The 21,916-nt window shown below is 48.5% G+C and overlaps 1 protein-coding gene and 1 long non-coding RNA gene across 2 annotated transcripts; one reads left to right on the forward strand and one right to left on the reverse strand.

Moving 5' to 3' along the window:
- The first annotated feature begins 1,573 nt into the window (after nt 1–1,573).
- ECSCR (endothelial cell surface expressed chemotaxis and apoptosis regulator) lies at nt 1,574–21,273 on the forward strand. The gene is made up of 11 exons (XM_075766456.1): nt 1,574–1,762; nt 11,518–11,559; nt 11,746–11,796; nt 13,660–13,773; nt 14,277–14,324; nt 16,195–16,242; nt 16,840–16,938; nt 18,181–18,279; nt 18,865–18,901; nt 19,970–20,069; nt 20,634–21,273. The coding sequence occupies exons 1-11, from the start codon at nt 1,705–1,707 to the stop codon at nt 20,640–20,642; spliced, it is 705 nt and encodes a 234-aa protein (XP_075622571.1). The 5' UTR covers nt 1,574–1,704; the 3' UTR covers nt 20,643–21,273.
- Nucleotides 1,855–12,677, reverse strand: LOC142603846 (uncharacterized). The gene is made up of 5 exons (XR_012837733.1): nt 12,103–12,677; nt 11,792–11,871; nt 8,436–8,609; nt 4,384–8,336; nt 1,855–3,938 (listed from the first exon to the last, which is right to left on the reverse strand). It is a non-coding gene; the product is annotated as an uncharacterized LOC142603846 (long non-coding RNA).
- Nucleotides 21,274–21,916: the final 643 nt, after the last annotated feature.

Genomic DNA, 21,916 nt, shown 5'->3' on the forward strand with positions numbered 1-21,916 from the left:
CGGCAGAGGCTCTGCAGCTTTCGGAGGGGTCTGCGGGAGGGAGCCCCTCGAGCCAGGAGAGAGGGAAGGGGCTGTGTCGAGAGAGCCTGGGCTGGACCACACGCTTTCCTTTGGGGCCCCCGTGAGCTCCCGCTGGCGCACACCCCCGCAGCACAGTGTGACGGTGTCCCCGGCTCAGCATCCAGCACATGGATCAGGCGAGGCTCCCAGAGACGGGATTGTGACGGTGACACAGTCCTGTGGATTTGCATCCTGAATGCCCACACGGACCCTCCCAGACAGGCAGACACAGGAGCCTTTCCCACGTGGGGACACCAAGACCCTTCCTTCCACCTTCCCAAACACCCACTCACATCCCACACGGGGCAACTTATTACCCTGACGTTCAAACAGACAAGTGCATCATGAAGACTCCACCTGGAGTGCTGCGTCCAGCTCTGGGGGCCCCAGTACAGGAGAGACACGGAGCTGTTGGAGCGAGTCCAGAGGAGGCCATAAAGCTGATCAGAGGGCTGGAGCACCTCTCCTATGAGGACAGGCTGAGAGAGTTGGGAGTGTTCAGCCTGGAGAAGAGAAGGCTCCAGGGAGATCTAATTGTGTCCTTCCAGTACCTGAAGGGGGCCTAGAGGAAAGCTGGTGAGGGACTGTTTATCAGGGAGTGCAGTGACAGGACAAGGGGTAATGGGTTCAAGCTGAAGGAGGGTCGATTTAGATTAGATGTTAGAAAGAAATTCTTTACTGTTAGAGTGGTGAGGCACTGGAACAGGTTGCCCAGAGAGGTTGTGGAGGCCCCATCCCTGGAAGTGTTCAAGGCCAGGTTGGATGGGGCTTTGGGCAACGTGGTCTAGTGGAGGGTGTCCCTGCCCATGGCAGGGGGGTGGAACTAGATGATCTTTGAGGTCCCTTCCAACCCAAACCATTCTATGATTCTGTGATAAGTTGGGGACAAGAAACTGAACACACTGAACTCCTTGGGCTGGACAGGGGACAGGACCAGCCCCATTTTCCAGTTCCTCCCCTTGTCAAGGAACTGGGGTTAGGGTAAGTCAAAGCATGCCGTGTGTTCTATGTCCTGCGGGGAAGGATGCTGCTGCTACCTGAAAACCAGCATCCCAAACCCAGCACGTCCCGGTGCCGACTCACTGGAGCTGCACAGGGAGGCACAGGGCAGCACCGGCTGCTGAGTTACCCTGGCCCCACCAGGAGCAGATATTTCCAAATCCCTCCTGGAGATGGTAAGCAATCCCCTCTCAGCTGGGAGGGGAGGACCAGCCCCTCGCCCAGGATGGACCAATGCAGCCTGCAGCCCTCACAGCTGATGCAGAGCGGGTTTGGACCCAGGGTGAACACCCTCACCACAAACATAGCATCACCCAAAAAACCCAAGCACCATAAAGCAGCCACTGAGGCCCAAAGCAGGGCAGGCCCTCCGTGCCACCTCTCTCCCCGTCTACGAGAGCCGAATCCTCCAACAAACTGATGGCGAGGTTTCCTTTGCCGTCGGTAAGCGATGTCTCACATCCTCTCCGACCATAATGGGCTAAAAAACACAGTTCCCCTGTGGATTCAGCCCATTTCCTTCTATTCTTCAACAGGAAGCTCTGCGAGAGTCAGCCCAGGCAGGCAAATCGCTCCTCACCCTCTTGTCCCTCCCGGGATGGACAGAGCCTTAGCGGGGCTGCAGAGCCACAAGCCACCGAGAAGATGCTGGCTCCGTCCGTCCGTCCGCTCCTCTGGCTGTTCGGCTGCGTCCTGTTCCGAGGTAAGATGCTCCGCTCGCGCCCCAGGGAGGGGGAAGCGGTGCCGGGCAGGGGGGATTTGGGGAGCACGGCACCAAAGGGAACCGGCCAGACATTCAAACACGTAGTAGCTGCCATCGGAAGGCTCAGCCTTTAAATCCAGGAGTGGCAGGAGTCAGGTTGCTCAGAAAAATGCAGCTGTACCAGGTTTATGGGGTTTATTTGACGGTGCTGGAATAAAAGAACCTGTTTCCTGGATAATAAAAGGAGTGTTTCCACTGAGGGTTGCGATGCTGAGGCGTTTTGTAGTAAGTGACTTGTCAAATAAGCGTAAAGGTAGAACATTTAAATGTACAGTATATTATTTTGCTCAAAGGTATTTTTTCCTTGGCTGACTTTAATTTTTCCTCTTGTCGATATAAATACAAAGACCATGTGTAAGACTCACGCAGAACATGCCTCCTCCTTATTGTAATAATTCTGCTCCTCTGTGATAATTCTGCTTTAACTTCTCTTTCCCACGTGAGTCGCGGCGTGGGATGAAGGAACCGGTTTCCTGCTCTGAAGGGTGACAGGTTGTTTTTTTTTTCCTGCATCGTCAGGCACCTTTTGCATTGCTGACAGCTGTAGTTAGTAGCTAGGAACTGAAAGGGAATACAGACTGCAACATCGTCGCTGATTCTAATAGACCACCACCTAAAAATAACGTGTCTCTAATCCAAAGTTTTTATCATTAAACCACAGAAGTTGCCTATGGGTTACAGAGACTGTGCTGGTAATAACGTGATTTTTAAAAGGCAGAGAATATAGAAACCAATTCAGTTAGTAGCTGCGTAATTCTGAGAAATAAGAACACATGGACTGGAAAAGTTGTCTCTTCATTAGGGGTGATGCTGCTGGCTTCAGCAGAGGGGTGACCTGGTGCCTGGTCTCAGACAAAGGGCTTTCAGGCCCCTTGGCCATCCCACAACGCTCCTTAATGCCTGCCCAGAACGTTGTTTTTCTCTTAAAACTACTCGGTATGGTTTGCACGGGACAGGAACGCCGCAGAGGCTGTCAGCCACCTTCTCTGGCCCAGCTGCATCGCCGAGATCCAGCCCCCTGCCCGGCACGGGACCGCCGGCTGCTCTGCCCCAGAGATTTACCTGCCGCCCTCCGGTCCTGAGCGCATCGCTTTGTCCTCCGCAGTCTGCTTATTAAAATCACGGGGCAGGGCCCGTTCTCGCTAGATGCGTGCCTGGCAGCTCGCGCCGGACCCCGTCGCGGCCGATGCCTACAGACGGCGGTAACGGCGTTGCTGGTGCTCGCCGCGCATCAGCTCACGCGGCGGTTCCACCTCTCCGGCTGCCATCTAAACAACTGGCCTTAACCGCTGTCATGCACTCTGGCTCACTTTTTTTGCATTGATCCGACAGTTCTGAAATGGCTTTTTTAATTTTATAGCGAAGTCACTGAGGTGGTGTAGTACTTGGCCGGGGGGTGGGGAAGCTTCTGCACGAGGCAGAAATGCTCAGAGGTCTCCCTGCACCTGAGGAGGAGGAAACAACATTGCAGGAGAAATGGAATTTGCTTTAGCTGGAAACTCATACCTGCTTGTTTCCACACAGGATTTTTTTTTTTTTTTGGTAATTATTTTCTTTTACTTTATGAAAGTTCATTAATTTATTAATGAATTTATTATTTCTTAATTTAAACTTCTAAGCTCTCACAGTTATTTCTAAAGAAGGTTCAAATACTGTTATTTTGAAATAACAGTGGGAAGGTTTGGAATATTTCCAACCTGGTTTTCCTACCCCAGAAACACTTAACAGAAAATGTGTCCAAACAAACCTCTTCCTATGAGCCGTTTCCATTACAATGGGCAGGCATTTTCCAGACAAAAGATTTCCACTCAAAAATTCCTCCTCAAAGCTGCAGAGAACCCAGCAGGATTTTCCCACTGTCGTTCCATCCACTGCTCTCCTTATCTGCGCCACAGCCAGTGGATGGATAACACCACGAGAAGCACAGTAGCTTGAAAACATATAAATATGTCGATATATATGTTTGATATAATCAAAAACACGGGGTGCAGCTAGAGGACAGACATTGACCTACCAGGAGACCTTCCAGACACAGCTCTTGCATCCTTAAACCAGGGCATCCAGCGCATCCTAAAACTGATTCCTTGGCCAACAGAGAGGTCAGCACAACCCTGACCTGGTGAAGAAGGAAGAGAAAGCAGGAGGTGGTTAGGAGAAATGTTTGTTCACAAAACAAACTGCTCCCTTCTAGTAACACAAAACCCCGCAGATGACTCTGCAAATCTGACCAAAGTGGCCCAAGACAGTTTCCAGGAATTATGTCCCATGTACAATAGGTGAGTCAACAACAGGTGTCCTTGGAGGGGACAGTCCTGGTAACCCAACGCCAGGAACGCTGCTGCTGGCAAAGCCAAGGCATGGGCTTAAGCCTAAGGATGGAAAAGGGAGATCTGTGTCTTGCATAGCACCAGCAAAATGCACGACTGCCAAGCCTTGGCTTGGAGGTCTCGTTACTCCCCCGCCCAGAGTAGCCCGCTCAGCGTGGCCCAACAACCCCAATGAGGAGGAACCTCCCATTCGGTCTTTTTTGTAGACTTATGGGCTGGGGGAGCTGGTTTTACCTTTCAGCTGAATCATCCCAGCACAGCAGAAAGGAGCAAAGTCTTATCTAGGATCTCTGGCTGCTCTGGTGTTTGGAGATATAAAAGTTTCAAGGAGACTTTGCCCCTAATGCTGGTAGCTGGTGAAACTTCCTACAAACCTGGTGAAACATGGGGGATGCAGTTAAATGCCTTACCAGCAGTTGGATTTCACAGGTTTGGGAGAATCTTCTTACCCCTCGCTGGTGAGGAACCACTGGCTTGGGACCCAGTTCCCCGAGATCAAGGTTTTGCTGGTCTGGGGCATAGGGATGGGACAGGGACATCATAGAACAGAAGAAAAGGTAGTGTCTTGGGCTTGCCACCCTACGTAAAGAGGAGGCATTGGGGACAGCCATCACCGGTTCTGGGCAAGAGAGGGGATGCAAGGTGGGTCTCCTCTACCTTTCCCACCATCATCAGGCACAACTGCAGACTCTGCACGCTCCCGAGGGCAGCACAGCTCTGGGCAAGCAGCTCCAGTCATACGATTCAATGAGCTCCTCTCGTACGTTAGCTAGGAGTGACTCTGGAGTTGCTAAAGATCTTGGAATCACACTGAAATTAGTGTGATTAGAAATGAGGGAGAAACGTGTCACAGCTGACTGCACCGGATGGAGACACGGGACACAGGCTTTGTGTCTGCCACTTATCACAGCCACGTAACACTCCTGTGCCTTGTCTTCCCTAGATATGAAATAGGGATAATAAGATAACCTCTTCCATAAAGTGCTTTGGAATCTGGGAGTAGAACCTAGGTGATATCACCAGGGTCACTCACCTAAAATCTGGACTCAGATGAAGCTTGTCAGGCCAAGATGCTTTACCTGCTCTTCAGCTGCCCCTTCTGCAAGACTCAGCACTTGACTGCACCCAGGCAGGGATGTCCTTCAGCCACTCCCCCGGGGTTCAAGCCAGGAGACTTAAGAAAAGTGGAAGTAACAGGAATTACGAGAAACCCCTGTGCCACCAGACCCTTACACACCTGAATCACAAGGGTGGAGCTGAACAGATCCCAGCAGATCCTGCATGGTGGTTCTTGAACACCGCACGGCCTGGCTGCTACTAGCAACACCCAAATAAACCTGGGAAATCTTGGAATTACTGGAAAGAACAATAAATTTGTGAATAAACTTGGAAACGGTAGCCCAGAGCCTCCATGAACTTGGGGGAAGCAAGACGTGTCTGGTAGGCACCTACCACTGATCCACCACGTCGGCTGTGCTGCTGCAGGGGATGGGAACACATGTGCTGTCACAGGGCTCTGCAGATGCCTCTCCAGATCTCCTCCAGCAGCTGGAGGACACGACTTTTGGAGCAAAATCATACAAATTGACGAGGACTGTGGCCTGTACAACGGCAGGACCTTGGCTGGTGGCCTCATCCAGGAGTGGAAGCAGCACTGCAGAACCTGCCTGCAACTCGGGATGCTTTCTCTGCACCTCAGCTTCCCCATCTACAGAAAACAAAGCAGAACTAACACTACCCCTCGCCTCTGTAAAGCACTTTGAGATCTGCTGATGAATATTATTATTTAAAAAAAAAAAAAAAAAGTAGGTTGACAAAAAGCACACGCTTGCTTCCAGCTCCCATCAAGCCTGGATGGCTGGTCCCCCCATCTTTCATCTGAACTGGGCACAGGGTGATTTCCTCCTCCAAACCCCCACACCCAGGTCAAACCGTAGGAGCAGCAGAGTCAGGAGAAGGGCAGGACCCACCGCACCAGCACTACAGGGACCAGGAGCACACGCAGAGCGCTACAACAAGCAGGTCACGGAGGAAACTGGAACCAGTAAGCAGCTGGGAGGGTGACAGCACAGCAGCCTGATGGAGCAGACCAGGAGCAACCACTTTTCGTGGGAAAACCAGACCTCAGCACGCACGGTGATGTGGTGGAGCCCGCTCTGTGCATGTGGTTTCCCCACATTGTTTGTCTCCTGGCTTGTTTTCTACATTCAAGTGGGTTTTAATTGACTTCTGCTAAGACCTGCTTCCAGAACAGCTCACCAGAGAGGAGCACAGAGCGCGATGCTCAGAGAGGATGCCCAGAGCTGGGTGCAGCCCTTGAGGAGGGGCAGAGGAAGGCTAAGATTAATTTTAATTGCTGACAAGATCCGGGTTTAATTCCTGGCTCTATCAACTTTCCGTAACACTTTGGCCGAGTCATTACAATTCAGAACCACTTGGCAGCGAGCTGCCAACCCCCCCGCGTCATTTGGGAATTAGATGCTTAAATACCTCTGTGATCTGGGACCTGATTTAGGCTGTCAGTTACCCAGCCTGCATAACAACACTTTTCCTCTCTCTCCTGCCCAATTTCCACCTTACCCGTTCTGCTGCGAGACACTCAAAGCAGAGGCACCTTTTTTAAGTGCTTAATAAAATAGGACCTAGGCTTTTGCAGAGCTCTCTGCTTTCTGAGTTTCTTAATACGGCTTTTTTTTTTTTTTTCATGCGAAAGTCCTAAGAATTGGGAGTTGTTGCTCCCTGCTGCTTCAACAGCTGCTGTGCTTCACCCAGGAAGCAGCTGCACTTGTGTTAAGCGGTCGGTATATTTTTGTCATGGGTCATTTGACGGAAGTGCCAATATATGAATTGAAAAGTCTAATTTTAGGTGGCTAGATCTCTTTTCTGACAGCATTTGTTTATGCAACCTGCAAGCAGAGGGTGATGCGGAGGTTGGTACAGCAAGGCTGCGCAATGCCACGGGCTCTGCAGCTCCATGCCGTGCAACGCACAACCTGGGGACAGGTAGGGCATCACCACATCTTCCCCCAAAACTGCCAGGGCAGGAGGAAAGTCCAGCGAGTCCAGGGTTACACGGCATTGGGGATACACAGTCCCTCTCCATCACCAGTTCCAAGTGGACAGGACAAGTCTCAGTGCCTTCATACTGGTGCCGGAGATCCTCCCCTGTGATTCCATCCCCCTGTGAACACGGACTGGATGGCACGAGCCCTTCTTGAGTCTCGTCTAAGCCCTGCCAAAGAGATTCCAACAGCTGGCCCAGGTCTCTGCTACAGGAGAGCTGCTGCACGGAGGCTCTGATGTAAAGTCTGGGGTTCTTTAAATGTCAGTGTCTCTCTTTGGTCAGCAGCTGGAGAAACCACTCTTTACATGTCTACGATTGCCAAAAATAACATCAAAGCAGAAGTACCTAAAATTCATCTCTTTTTTTTTTTCATTTTACATTTTCATTCTCTTTTTGTGCTGAGGAGTGAGCAGGGTGAGCTGCTGGCTCTAGGAACATCTCGGCTGCCGTGAGAGAAGGCTCCATGGAAAGACCCCTCTGCTCTCCGTCCAACACTCACACCTAACCTAGAAGAACTATTGCAAATAACAGAAATCCAAAATTCCCTTGCTCACCCTCTGGAAAAATTAACCAAAAAGCAGCTAACGCTGAGTCAGAGCTGAAACACACCTGCAGTTCCAATGCGCTCCTCTGGCTCTGGTGGGTAATCAGGAATTTCCCATTACAGCAAGAGCAGAAAGCCATATTTCCCATCATAAATCCCTCAGCAAGCTACCCGTCTCCACCTAGAACTGCACAATCCGGCTATAAATCCCTTGCACCCAAACACACAACAAATATCTTGGCAGAGCTTACGCTCAATGGCGAGCCGTTTGAATGGCTTTGATGTTTATTGCAATTACAGCTGCGCTGGCTGAGTCTTGATTATTATCGTGAGCTGTTTATATAGCCAGGGCCCTCCGTGGAGGGGAGCAGGGCCGTGCTGGCAGAGGCACCGGGAGGAAGCCGTCTCCAGCACCGTTTGCACGAGAGTCCCCCGGGGACGTCGGCAAGGAGCCACGACGCGTGGCGCTTTTTTGTTTGTACCCATCCTGCTGCCCAGCCCCGCGGCGTGACTCGGGTCTCTTCCCGCCTTGCACACGTCCATCCTTCTCCGCTGTAATTCCAGCGGGATGCTAAGCACCTTCACCAAAAGAAAACACCTAATATAACAGGACTTTTGATTATTTAAGTTGGCAGAGAAGGCGTAACAAGCGGCGGTGGCCAAAAGTCAGAGCCAGACCTGCTCCGCTTTGAAGTAACAAGCAGTCGTGTTTAGAGAAGCCATGGCCATTTATTCCCGAGCAAAGTGCCAAAAGGGGATCTCCATCCCTTGGTCACTTCTCCGCAGCAAAGCTCAAACACAGCAGACCGGGGCAAGCATCTACTCGGCCAGATGAACTCCCGGGACTGAGCACTGAAAAAAAACCCAAACCCTGCTTATTCATCTTATTTACAATAACCCCACAGTTTAGTTTTGCAAACGGAGAACTCCATACGAGCCAGTGGTCTGGGTGCGACCTTCAGCGAAGGGCTGAGCTGTGGTGGAAGACAGCATTGAGTACGATCCTCTTCCTCTTGTCCCAGCGCCGGGGATGCTGGAGCTAGCCCAGGGAGGGTCCCATCAGGGAGGGCAGTACAGGGCAATGTCATCTCCCTTGCTCTCAGCTTCTCCCCATCCCTAGAGGCTCTGTTCAAGCTCTCAGATTTCTCCTCAGCTGCACCAAAAATGCTGGAACAAACTGCCAGCTCAGCACCTTTATCCCCCTTTTCCTTGACAAAGACTAACTGTAGGCAACAGCTCGCTCTTCAGCGATTCTTGATGCTTTCAGGTGCCATGTAGGCTAAAAAGCACCTGTGATAATTCTGGGAAGAAAATGTGTTACAAGCAGCTACTTCTCCCCACGGGAAAACAAGACAATGGCTTCTGCAAGGGAATTTTGGAGAAAGAGGAGCTGTTTGAGTTTGGCAGCTGCTAGAGGATATCGGCCCCCATGATGATCTCAGCACATTATTTTTTGTGCTGAATGTACAGAGTATCTTAAGGCATTTGCAAACGAATGTCCAGAAATTGTGTTGTAAACAGCCACATGCACAAAAGAACTATTTTTCTATTATATTAGTTGATTTGGTAAGTGATGTTACATCTGTCCATGATCCTGTCTACGTTACTAGACTGATGCTCATTTAACCTGCTCTTCAAAACCCGCAGAGAAGGATATCCCGTAATTCTCCTACGCAATCACCCCTAGCAACTCACTATCCTTACGTTAAGGCAGTTTTCTGTTGCCCAGCCTCCCCTCTTCCTGGCTGCAGTTAAAAGTCCTTGTCTTCTGGTCCTGTTACCAATGGATTTAGAAAACAAATTAGTCCCTTCCTCTCAAAGTAATTAATGATCTGATCATGTCTCCTCTTTCATGGACCAAACAGGACAGTTTTGCCAGCCTGCTGCCCAGTAAGCTAGAAGAGAAAAGCATGGAAAAGCTCTGAAAAGTCAGGTCTGATTTTCACAGCCAAATCCTATCTGGAAAGAGGCCATGTTTTATTATGTATTCATCGTGGTTTACACATTGTTTTGGTTCCCGTTTGGCTGGGATCATTGTCATAAAGCCTCAGACAAAAAACAAACAAACAAAAAAAACCCCACAAAAACAAAACAAAAAAACCCCCAACAATTACAGCTCCAACGCAATTACATGAGAAAAATGAGATCAATCGGAGCTCGCTACACCCAGACAGTCCCAAGCGGTGGGCTCTGAGCCAAGCCCCCGTAACCCACATACACCGGATGCTAAAGATCTCAATCCAGATGCACACCACTATCAGGGCCTTCACCTGACCTCTTTCACACACCTACAGCCTAGGTTCCTACCATGAAAGTCATCGCCTACATCGCCTCTACGGCTCCTGGTAAGAAATGGTATTATAAATGGGTGCACAAGCACTGCTCTGCTCTGGCTAGCGCTCCTTTGCTGGATCTCCCCTCCTGCCACCCCATGACGAGGTGCAGCATCCTGCAAAGGCTCTGCCCCTCATCACAGAGCACTGCCGCAATGGAGCTGCACAGCATTGCAAGGGGTCAGCGAGCTGGAAGGATTCACCCTTTATTGCTGGCCCTCGCAGACCGAAACTCTTAGGAGCTGTTGGCTCTGGTGAGATGGATCACCGGTGGGATCAGATCTAGCTGTTTTCTGTAGCTGTAATGTAGTTTCTTTCATTAATCTTACTACAGGCAGCACCAGGATTACCAGAAACAACCATTTAAAGATACCAGTTAGGACACACATTTCCAAAACAAGACTCAAAGTCACCTTTTCAAAGTTAAACCAGTTGGGTTTGATTTGAGCATTTAAAGTGTATCTACATTTTCCGGTTCTTGCCCCCAAGTATGGGAACTGGGCATGTCTTTTCTCCATTATTAAATGGCACCACTTTTAATTGACATCTCATCTAATCACAGGACTGTAGGAGCTGGTGCTTAAAGAAAAACACCAGGGATCCTGAGAGCAGGCAACATGGGGGATTGGTACAGGGATGCTTTCTCATAAATCCAAAACAAAACAAACAAACAAAAAAAACCCCAAAAAACACCTTTCAGTTGAGAAATTAGGGACTCAGTGGAACATCTACAACCCTGGCAGAGCAAAGCCCTGCGTGGACCTACAGGACTACCCACCACTACCAGGGAAGGCAGTTCAAGGTCAGTCCCCAGGCTGCAGCCCCCAACAGCCCCCCTGCTCTGTCCAGACTTAGATGGCCACCAGGCTTCAGCCAGCTTCCCAGGATGCAAACGCATGGGACAGAAGGATCAGAGGTAGGAGACAGGAAGGAAAAACAGCCCCATCAGCTCCTGGAAGCCTTTACAAACCTCATCCATCCACTCATTAAGGTCTCAAGGGAACAAAGTGTTCAAATGTGTGTTTTAACTCCTTAAACAGCTCCAGAATACAGATCAAACTGCCTTCCCCACCAAGACTGAGCTGGAGGCAAATGGGTCATGGGCAGGGAACGACTCCACTGATTTACAAGCCTTGCATTTTCCCTGTGAGAGAGGAGGATGGCTCCCTGAAGGGTTCAGCTCCATCTGGGGAGAAGGGCATTTGTCCTGGCTGAATAAACTCCAGGACTAATTTACATAGAACCTGATAGCTTTGCACTCAGTGTTTGCAGCTACTTCTTTGCTAATGCTTTTGGGGAAATCACATATTTCAAAGTCATTCCTACAGAATATGAGGAAAACCCAGACCACGCAACCAGCTGGAACACCAGTGCGTTAGTGACAGCCACAGATCAGCACCGCTAATACCCTTCTTCTCTCATTTCAGGTACTACGGCCTCCACAGAGTCCTCTGTGCACGCTGTAACAGGTACCTCCTGGGTTGTGATCTGCTTTATACGTCTCCTTAGCATCTCTTGCCCCCATCACCCTTTCAGCTCTTACTGTCTATAATAACCCCTTTCCGACCCATCTTTCACCCCTCCCTGTAGGGATCCTGCCAACAAGGAGCACGTGTAGGAGACATCACCTCCATGTCTCTCCGCTTGTGTTACAGGTCAATCCCAATCAACAATGCACAGCCCTGAAGTAAAGAACCATACCTCAGGTAACGCTCATCTGGAGACCTAAGAGTGTATCTCAGGGGCATCTTGGCTTGCAACTGTTTTGACCTTCGGTCCAGCTGGGCCATCCAGCAATAAATGGGGGCGTGCAGTGGCAGGTTAGATGACACCAGTGGTGGGGAAGAAAAAAAAAGAAAAAACACTAAATTGAATAGGGAGAAGCAGGGTCAGCAGGTCACCACCCAGGGAAAACCCCAGGCTTTACACCTTGTGCGCACGAAGGATGCGACTGCCCGGAGCCCAGGCACGGAGCCAGGCTGGGCGGTGTCCACGTTGCGGCATCCTCCTACCTGGCATCACCTGCTTTTCTTGGCAGCTCTTCCGCGCGAGGACCCCTGGGTGTGCGCGGTACGTGCAAGCACAGCGCCTCGCACGCCAGGTCTGCCCTTGGCTCCTGGTGTCGTGACGGAAGTAACAGCAATGAAGTCGTTGTAAGAGCTTCCCTGTGTCACATTTACTCTTCAGTACTGCTCTCTTAAGCCTGACCATGGTTTATTTGGGTTTTTTTAACTAAAAGCTTCCAGTGCTTTGCACACCCTGAACACCTCCCATACAACAGGTCAACACGTTCCCCATTTGTCCAAGAGGAGAAGGGGAAGCGTGGAGAGGCTTGTCCTACACTGCACAACGTTTGTGTCAGCGCAGGGACTGAACGCTGCCTTAGCTCTAATTCAGTTCTTCATGTCCGGGGTTTTGCTTTGTTATCTACCTTCATGGAAACAGCAGTCACTCATAAGGACAGAAAAATATTTAAAAGTATGAACCTCTAAGGAGTTCCCTTACTTTGTTCTCTTTTTTTCTGTCTTCCTCCCGTGCTGAAACTGGCTTCAGGACACCAGCACGTGCATGTAGTCACAGAGATGCCCTGGAAGTGGGTGCAGGGAGGCGTTAGCAGAAAATTACATGTTTCAGTCTGAATATACACAAGACGGGATCTCTCCGAGTCCAGATCCACATCTGTCAGCCCACTCGGATCTCTGGAGACAGATCTCTTCCTGCTATGTTTGGGGGCGGTGGGGGAGAAATCTTTCTAAACATAGCTACCCCTCCAAAGGGACCCCAAAAATATAAAGGGAAAAGATCTCAGATTCTGCTTCCATGCCTTGCAGAAAAAAGAAACGTATTCCTAAATTCAAATATTTTGCTGAAGCATCTGGATAAAAGGTTAAAAAAAATACCCACCTGAATCTTAAAACCATTTTCACTCTTTTCTCATTTTTATTGGAAAGCCAAGAGAAGTCTAGACAAGGAACTTGCCTATAAATTCCAAGCTGGTGATCCGCTCTTCCTTGCAGAGTGTTTATTGAAAGCTTTTTCCCCCCACATCTTAATCTCGATCATGTTCTTGCCCTGCAGCCCTGAGTAGCAGGTTGAGGAAGATGACAGAGCCTCCAGACCACGGCAAGAACTGAATTTTTTGTGCTTAGAGACTCTGCATGAAATGAAACATAAAAGTTCCCATTTCAGATAACAAGCAAACATGTGGGTGCCAGGCAGCTCTAGCCCATTAAAGTGTCCAGTGATAAAAATACCTTCATTTTCAAAGCAGGGAAAACGTGGTGGCAAAAAGCAAGACTTTCTCCATGTTTCTCCTGAGCTCTGCCAGCTCAGCACCTCTACACTAAAAAAAGCAAAAGCTAATGCCGAAGTACAAGAGCTCCCTGACTCCAAGCAGGACGAAGGCTATTTCCTCGTCTGCTCATGCCCATGTTTTCCCTAGCAGATTATCCATAATTCCCAAGGAGTTTGAGGACTCTTTGCAATAGCCATGCCTTCCTCCAAGCTGTTTCTAAACACAGCTTGTGGTGAGCAGAGCTCTTTGAAGTAACGCTGTGCTTCCTCCACAGAGCCTCCAGTGAAGTCGACACCACCGACCGACTTGAATCTCACCTCTGTGGGTCAAACTACTGCAGCCAGATCCTCTCCTGTTGCTACGACACTGCTAACGTTGACTGCGCGAGGTAAGTATGGAAAACTCAAATTTTTGCTCAGGCAGGACCTGTTTATGCATGCCTCCTTATCCAAGCAAAACTGGGGGCATCAGAAAGACTGGGCTAGTCCACACCATGCTACTTATTCAGTAGCATCAACTTTTGAATCTCTTTGAGTCTTTGCTAAAAGAGCAGCTCGTTCCAGCTCCCCAAAAGCAAAGGGCTGGATGCAACCATGACCCAGACGCGGCAGGTGCACAGCAAGCCCGTATCACAAAAGCCAGATCAGGTGCTACCAGGTAACGTTTTGTGGAGGGGCTACAGGCACCCCAGCCTCCCCAGCAGACCTCTCGTGTACACTCTCCCACTTGACTGCAGAGATCGCTAGCAGGACATCCTGATGTTCATTTGGAGGGGAAGTCTCGTGCAAACAAAGCTGTTTTCCCCCTCCATGGAAACCAACAGCTCTCCATAGCAGAACTAGTAGTAGCTTCTAGAGTTAATTCTCCTTTCCCATGTTTTTCTTTATCCAGATGAAAAACCTAGTGGAAGCAGAAGCACAGCAGCTTCACCACCTCAAGGTACTTTGTCCTTTTATAGAGTAAAGATAAGTTTAGGTAATTTCATGGCAATTAGCTTACTTGGCTCACATGGTGCAGGTTATCTAAGTCTTTATCTTCGGATTGAGCCACCAGTAACACCCAAAATCGTGTCTGGTATCCTTACAAGCAGTGAAAAAACACAAGACCAAATGCACTTCACATTGTCTGCCTGGGATGAACCTGAACAGTTGAAAGACTGATCTATGTTTAGGAGAAGGGAGCCCTTTTAACATCCTTTAAAAAAAAAAAAGCTTTGCTTTTGACAGTTGCTTAACCCAACTTGTGAGCAAAAATTAGAGACTTCAGTAAAAGTTTTCTCAGAATAAGGGCAGAATCCAAGTGAGTGGGACGATTGAAATCTGACAACTGAGCTGATTCCCCATTAAAGATTCAGCTTCAAAAATCCGCAATGGTCAAGACATAAACTGCTCTGCCTCTCCAAGTATCTCTCAGATCTTCTCTAACGCAAGCAAGGTTAAAAACCCGTGGTCAGCTCTGCCTGCACAGATGTCTAACCAGCATGAAGGTGCCCAGCTAAGCCAAGAGCCTTTTGCATCAGAGCAGGTTGCTATTAATTATAACCCTGCTTTATATCTGAAAAGCTCCGTACATCTTTGACTATAGATATGCTGCTGATGCTTCCAAAAGCGAGGTCTCCTGTTGTGTAAGACCCAACATTTCCCAGGGATGGGGTATCCATGCCAGGCTCAGCAAACCACAGCTTCTGCCCACCGCCTGCGGCTAGAAGAACAATTTCATCACGAAACAAAGGGTTTGATGACTGGTGAAAAAATTGTACAGTGGGAGTCCCTGCTTCTCAGGACTGTTCTGCTCGATGTGGTTACTGAACCAGATAGATCTGTTATTTCATACCTTTTCCCCTTTTTATACCATTTCCCCTTTTTCTTCTGACTTTTGGCAAAATTACATTCTGAAACAATTATGTTTTCTGCAAGACAGGACCCCCACTTTCAGCTGCATGCCCTGCGCCCCAGTGCAGAGTACTTTTGGTCAACACTGGTTTTGGGAAGGTAGGGATGGAACAGGAGGAAAGAAGTTCGTAGCTGACCTACAGATGATCTTCTGAAACTCTAAAGTATCATTTTTAGTCTCCTGACAGGGCCTGTAGCTGTTCGTTAAGGTCAATGCAGATAATCTGGCCATTCGACACACACCCAGGAGGCAGCAAAGGATTTTTTTTTTCTCTGTACAAGCAAAACACACAGGATAGCTTGGAATTTGCTTGCACAGGCACTGGAAGCAGCTGTCACAAACCAAGCAGCTTCATATAAGCCAGTTCATCCCACTGAGAACTGGAGTCCTTGCTCGAACAAACCTCTACGCTGCCACAGCTAGACTACATATGGCATGCAAGTTAGCCCAACTCAAACTAGCTTAATTACTTCTAGATAACCCAGGACAACATATCCACCAAACCCAAGTCCAAGGACAAGCTGAACAGTCAATCCACACTCATATTCTGCAGAATTTCTTCCCCTAAGCAGATTTTTTTTTAAAGTCTCAACGTTTATGAGCAATAGCAAATCTATAACCTTCCCAGTTTGCTCTTCCAGTATTCCATTGCTGTATCTGCCCAAAAATTGCATCTGGGACTGCAGAACCTGAAGAGTTTATACAAGGGTATTCGAATTTTAGTTCTATTTGGGCACGGAAAATAGTACAAAGTATTTTTGGTGGGAAGGTTTTAGCTCAGGTATGAATTCCGTGTTTTCCCAGGTATCACCAGCATTACTGTGAATCCATTCTCCTCTCTAGGATGCCCATTAATTCTTTTGGTTATTAGCTGACACCCAAGGATAAGACTCACATTCTGCATTTCTCTATGCAGGTCAAGAGCCCAAGACAAGCGAGAGTACCACAACATCAGCAACGCAAGGTGCTTTCTCCTTTCTCTCACAGGGAGATGATTACCGCTAGATATTTTATAGCCCTTTTCACAGGCAACAGCAAGGCCATCACACTGCTATCTTCAACACAGCATGGTGAAGGGCTAACAAGTACCTGAGGGATGCTGGCCATGTCATCTAGCCATTGAAAAGCCTGTAAAGCTTCGCAGAGACAGCACTTTGGGGCAATCTGTCAAGACTGGGAACAGCGGTTGTGAGTCAGAGCAGGAAAGGTGCCATTACGGTGAAAGGTTGTAAAATGAGGGAGATGGGAGAAGCCTCCCCCTCCAACACAGTGCCAGATCCGTCCTTCACCTGCCAAGCTCAGCTTCATCACTAGGGCCCCAGCAGAAAACCCTGTGGGTGTTCTCAGACTGTCGATAAAAGGGCCGCACCAAGGCAATCCAATTCCCACACAGGTCTTGGTCACTTTGCAGTTAACATTGATGGGGCCGGGCCAGGATCCAACGGTCTTCTCTTCAGTAAAGTACAAGTGCGAGTTTGGGCCTCTCACATTGCCAGGAATTCTCTTCCCAACCTTGGAAAAAATACCTTTATATAAAGCTACCTTTTTTCTCCTCTTGTAGGCACCTTAAAGCCAGTCACCCCAACACCGAATTCCTCTGGCTACCTGCCTGTGCCCACTCCGACAGATGATAAATCCCCACTGACGGTGGCAGCTTTTGGTAAGGTCTTGTGCTACCTGGGGAGGCAAGGGGGATCTGTTTTGCCAGGTCACATTGTTTTGGACACCCACTTTCGAAGATGCTTCCCTGGAGATGATGACTCCACAGTTTTCTTCTTCAGCGTGCCTGATCCTGGAGGTTTCAGAGTGCAAGGGAAAACCCTTGAGGAAAAAACTTGTCACCAGCAGGCTATAAAGCATCTAACACATACTCCCAGCCATGCCCAGTATACAAGGGACAGACAGTTTGAAAGTCCATCATGGCTACACCTGAGCTTGGGATCTTGCTCCCAGCACCAGTGTTTGCCCCAGCTCCACGTTAGGACAAGACCTGGGCACAAACGATCCCATGCCATGCCTTGCTTTCCCTGAGAGCGTCTAGAATAAATACGCTACTTGCCTGGCAGCTTAGGCAATTTATTTTTTTCCCTGCAAACCTGTTGGGACTTCATTCCCACTCTGCCTTACTGCCGTCCCCTGCACAGTTGCACCCTGCTTGGCAGGACACAGCCAAGTCCTCCACATCCTTCAGACTGTGGAAGGACAGAGCAAGAGATGCCATACCTAACCTGGCAATAGATTTGAAGACAGGCACGGGGCATTTATGATGACAAGCAGAAAAACCAATTTGCTCATTTCTATCACACTATAGGAAAAAAAGTGTTATTTCAGAAGCATTTTTAAAAGTCAAGTGTTAACTTCGTAAGTATCATTTGCTTATATCCTCGCAGGGAAGCCACGAGAAGTCCTGAAGCAGTCTTAACAGGACAAGATTCCTATGCAAAAAATAGTTTGATTTATTAAGGCCAGATGTCAAAATCAAATCTGCACTTGGCCACTGGTTTATGAGACAGATAACATCCTTCACAGTCTTTAGCTTGTCTCTGCCCATTATATTACATATTTATCTGACTTTATACACCTTTATGATAAGATTTACCAACTGTAGCAGGGGCATACTGACTTCAATCAATCCCCTGTGTAATCGGCTGACTTCTGCCCTCCTGGCACTGCCTTACCAATTAAGTATTCATCAGAAGCCCTTTGAGGCTAAAACACAAGAGGATAAACCCATTCGCTCTAGTGACTACCTACCTCTCTGCCCATTACGTACCATGCTCATTTTAATGAAAATACTGATTTCCTACCCAAGTTTTGATGACAAAGTCTCTCTGCTACCCCAGAAGCCGAGGATGGGCACGTTGTTGTATCAATCGCAGACAGTTCTCTCCTCCATCCCCAGGTGTCATCAGCTTCATAGTCATCCTGATAGTGGTTGTGATCATTCTGGTCAGCGTGGTCAGCCTGAGGTTCAAGTGTAACCGCTCAAAGGACTCAGAAGGTATTTGCCTGGGGTGATCTGTCTTTCCCTAATCCAAAAGTCATCTACATGGATGTGGAAATTCCTAAAAGATGTTTTTTTTAAAAAAGCTTATGCAGTGTGGAGGTTTTGAAGCCAAACTGGAACACAGATTCAGCAGCTAGGGATGTAGCATGACCACGCTCTTTAGAGCCCCAGCCCAGACCCATCTGCACAAGGAAAGTCTCAAGTTTGGTGCAGTTAAATGTGCAGATTACCAGGGGTGGGCAGCTCTTCCAGCAAAAGTCATGGAGTTTGACGCTCCTTTTCCCTAGGAATCCCATTTCCCACTAAGCCGTGCCCACTAGAGGGCAAGGCTGCTCAACAGCAAGGCAGTGACTGCCAAAAGACCAAAGGATGCTAGAGCAAAGAATTCAGTCCTGCCTGTATGTCACAATAGTTGAAAAATTTTCTCTAATCAACTGTCAAGTATCCTCCGTGGTGTCTTTAACCTCATTTGGATTTCATTTGTCACCCTGCACAACATAATTCTGAATATAGCTGATTTTAGTGCTTGACTGTGATGTTTTCTCACCTGTACATCACCAACTGCCTTTCTCCCTCCAGACAAACAGAAACCAGGGACCTCCATGGTATCAGAGAGGTAAGGCTGCTCACACTATTCACATCCTATTGAAATTACCAGTTTTATTCATTTTAGCAAGGAAAAGAGGCTGCTTTGGTTATTTCAGGTTGAAGCATTTCAAGACATCTTTGAGACTGGTAAAAAACCAAAATTAGTGTTGACAGCACCTCATCCTCTGCCTGATAGAGTCAAAGGTAGAAAGTTCAATATTTAGGAGCCTCGTTTCAAAGCTGCACTGGTATCTGTGAAGACTCATCACCTTCCAAGAGCAGCTTGCTTGACTGTCTTTGCCTAGGTACAGACTTGAGGTCTAAACTTGGGTTTCTGGATCTCAAAGCAGCCTCAGTGACATGAGATCAGGTCTTCTAGCAAAAGCAGGGCAAGGGACCTTTGGAAGATAAGCACCAAGCAGAGGATGGTCCATCTGAACCCCGTGGTCCATCACTGCTACCTAAGAGGGGAGGCTGCACATGGAAAGCAGCAGGAAACAAGAGCTGGAAGGGACCAAAACATGTTGCTCCTACTTTTCCATCTGACAGTTTCCTACCAAAGTAATAAACCCTGCTTTGGAAAGAGGCAAGGGACACAGGAAGCAAAGTCCCTACATATTTAGGCGCCAAATCTGTATCAACATCAATGGTTCCCAAATACCCTTAATGACCATGATCTACGTGATCTGCAGCCACTGAGGCAGGACTATCAGAGCAGAGGACTGTGCCCCTAGTCCCCCAAGTCATCCAGTCTCCGCTGGCACTAACTCCATATCCCAGCCCTCAGGGTAGGGAGAAAGGGGAATTCCACCTTCCTAATGCTTGTAACTCTCACTCTCAGGAGAGATGCTGGCAATACATCAGCAGCAGCATCGGATGTAGAAATATCTGAGGCTCCCTTTGTATGACAAACAAGGGCATAGGACAGAAAAGGGATGGGCCTGAATCAGGACAGCACCTCGAAGGGCAGCGCAAGGCAACCCTGGTCCCATGTACCAGCCAGCCGCAGTCCTGCCTGCTCGCCTCCAGTTGTGTGCAAAGAAACTTGCCTCTCTCATCTTCCAGAGTAGTTAATGCCACCTTCTCTTCTTGACAGCTGCTCGGCAGGCACAAGCCAGAAGGATAACAGCATCACTCTGATCTCCATGAAGAACATCAACATGAACAACAGCATGAGTTACCCGCCGTCAGAAAAGGTTTCCCCTTTAAGCGTTTTAGAGAGTTAGCTGGGGGTCATTTCTCTTGCTGCATAAGAGCACGCCTTTGAGGTATTTCTTTGCTCTCTTATTCCTTCAGAAAGGTAATTAAAAAAAAAAAAACCCAAAAAACAGCTGCCATCAAACTCCTAAAGGTCCAAACTGGTTCTGGTGAGCCTGGCGAAAGTTCGGGTGCCCATCTCAGGTCTATCCAAGCTGCCTGAACTCAAGGTGTCAAGTATACCTCACACATATAGGTGCCATCACCTAGGACCAGCCATCAGAGCTAGAGTGGTTTGTCATTAAATGAAGAGGTAAATAAGCTAGCCTTAGTGAAGTCAAGGTCTCACCCTCTAGTCCAAGCTTACCACACTCCTGCTCCACAGATGTTGGAGCACATGCCCATCAGTACTCTCAGATCCATTCCATGTGAGTAATTCACATAATTTTAAGTTGATTTAAAGCTAAACTAGCACTGGGGCTGCGCTTGAGGGAACACACTTCTTAACTTCTTTTGCCAGCCCAAACAGGCTGCTGACGCACCATGGTTTGTTCTTTTTGCAGGTGCTATGAAGCCAAGGGACCAGAGCTTGAAGCTGACTTGTGGCAACCAGCAGTGACTTTCTAGGTTCTTTTTGGTTTGGTTTGGTTTTCTTTGGGGAAAGAGCAAGGGTGGACTTTATATATAAATTATTATGTCCTTTCTGATCAATACATTTACAGTAGCATCCCACGTAGCTTCCTCACCTGGGGTCTAAGGGCTTTCTCCAGTGACAGCCTGCCATGCTCAATGGTTGATCTCTATTTTTGATATGCCTTCAAATCCTCAGATTATTCCAGCAGCAAGAAGCACCAAGGAACCATCTGCTTTGCTAATAAACTGCTGCCTTGGATTAATGGCCTTTAGAGCCTGTGCCAGCCAGTCACAGGCTCGTTAATCAGTATAGCCCCACATTGAGTCAAACCCGCCCGTTAGAAAAGCATGATCTGAGGCCGCAGGACTAATGAGATGTAAACGGCCAAGTGCTAGGTCAAATCCCAGTGTCATTGCTCCAAGCCCCCTACCCCTTGGTGCCTCCATTATCCCCGCAGTGGTGGGGATGATCATGTCCACCTACCTCACAGGGTTGTTGTGAGGCTATGTTAATCAATGTCTGTAAAGCATTTGGAGAGCCGTGAATTAAAGGTGCTGCTGAAATGCAAATTGCCATCTTAAATGCTTTATTATTAATAACTGAGCTTCAGGCAGGCAGATCGCTATCTTCCCACAGGTCCAACATGCTCAGAGAAGACTCATCTTCAGTGTATACAACAAGGTCTCTGCACAGACAGGGTTTTATCTGAGTGTAAAAAGGAGCGGCCACAAGCAAAATGCTGAGCTACTCCAGCTCCTGAACTCTGGTAGCCCGAGTTTCCTGGGAGAGCTTCCATCTTCTGTACCACCACTCTCCCAGAGCTTCCTGATAGACCAGAAAAGCAGCATCTCCTTCCACAGATCAGCTAAAGCACTCACCACAGCACCAAGAACCACCAGTCCATCCCCAAGGTGCCACGATAACGAGAACAATCCTTCATTAGCCTCCAACGGTGCAACGGCTCACATTTGGAGCTAACTGGTTCACAACCCGAGCCGGCTCAGACCCACTGCCAGTCACTTGTACCACCTATGGCAAAATACGTCCTTACAAAGATGATGGAGACATCAGCCTCCACGCAACTGCAAGAGAAACGATGTGCTGTTGGGTATTTCTGGAGGTCTCAGCTGCTTTATTCAGCAGCATAACACGCTAAAGCACTAACTCTGCAGCTGTCTTTGCCTCTGCCCATCTTCACCATGGCTCCTGCTT

This window comes from Balearica regulorum, chromosome 14 (genome assembly GCF_011004875.1).
Source record: "Balearica regulorum gibbericeps isolate bBalReg1 chromosome 14, bBalReg1.pri, whole genome shotgun sequence".
Classification (NCBI taxonomy): domain Eukaryota; kingdom Metazoa; phylum Chordata; class Aves; order Gruiformes; family Gruidae; genus Balearica; species Balearica regulorum.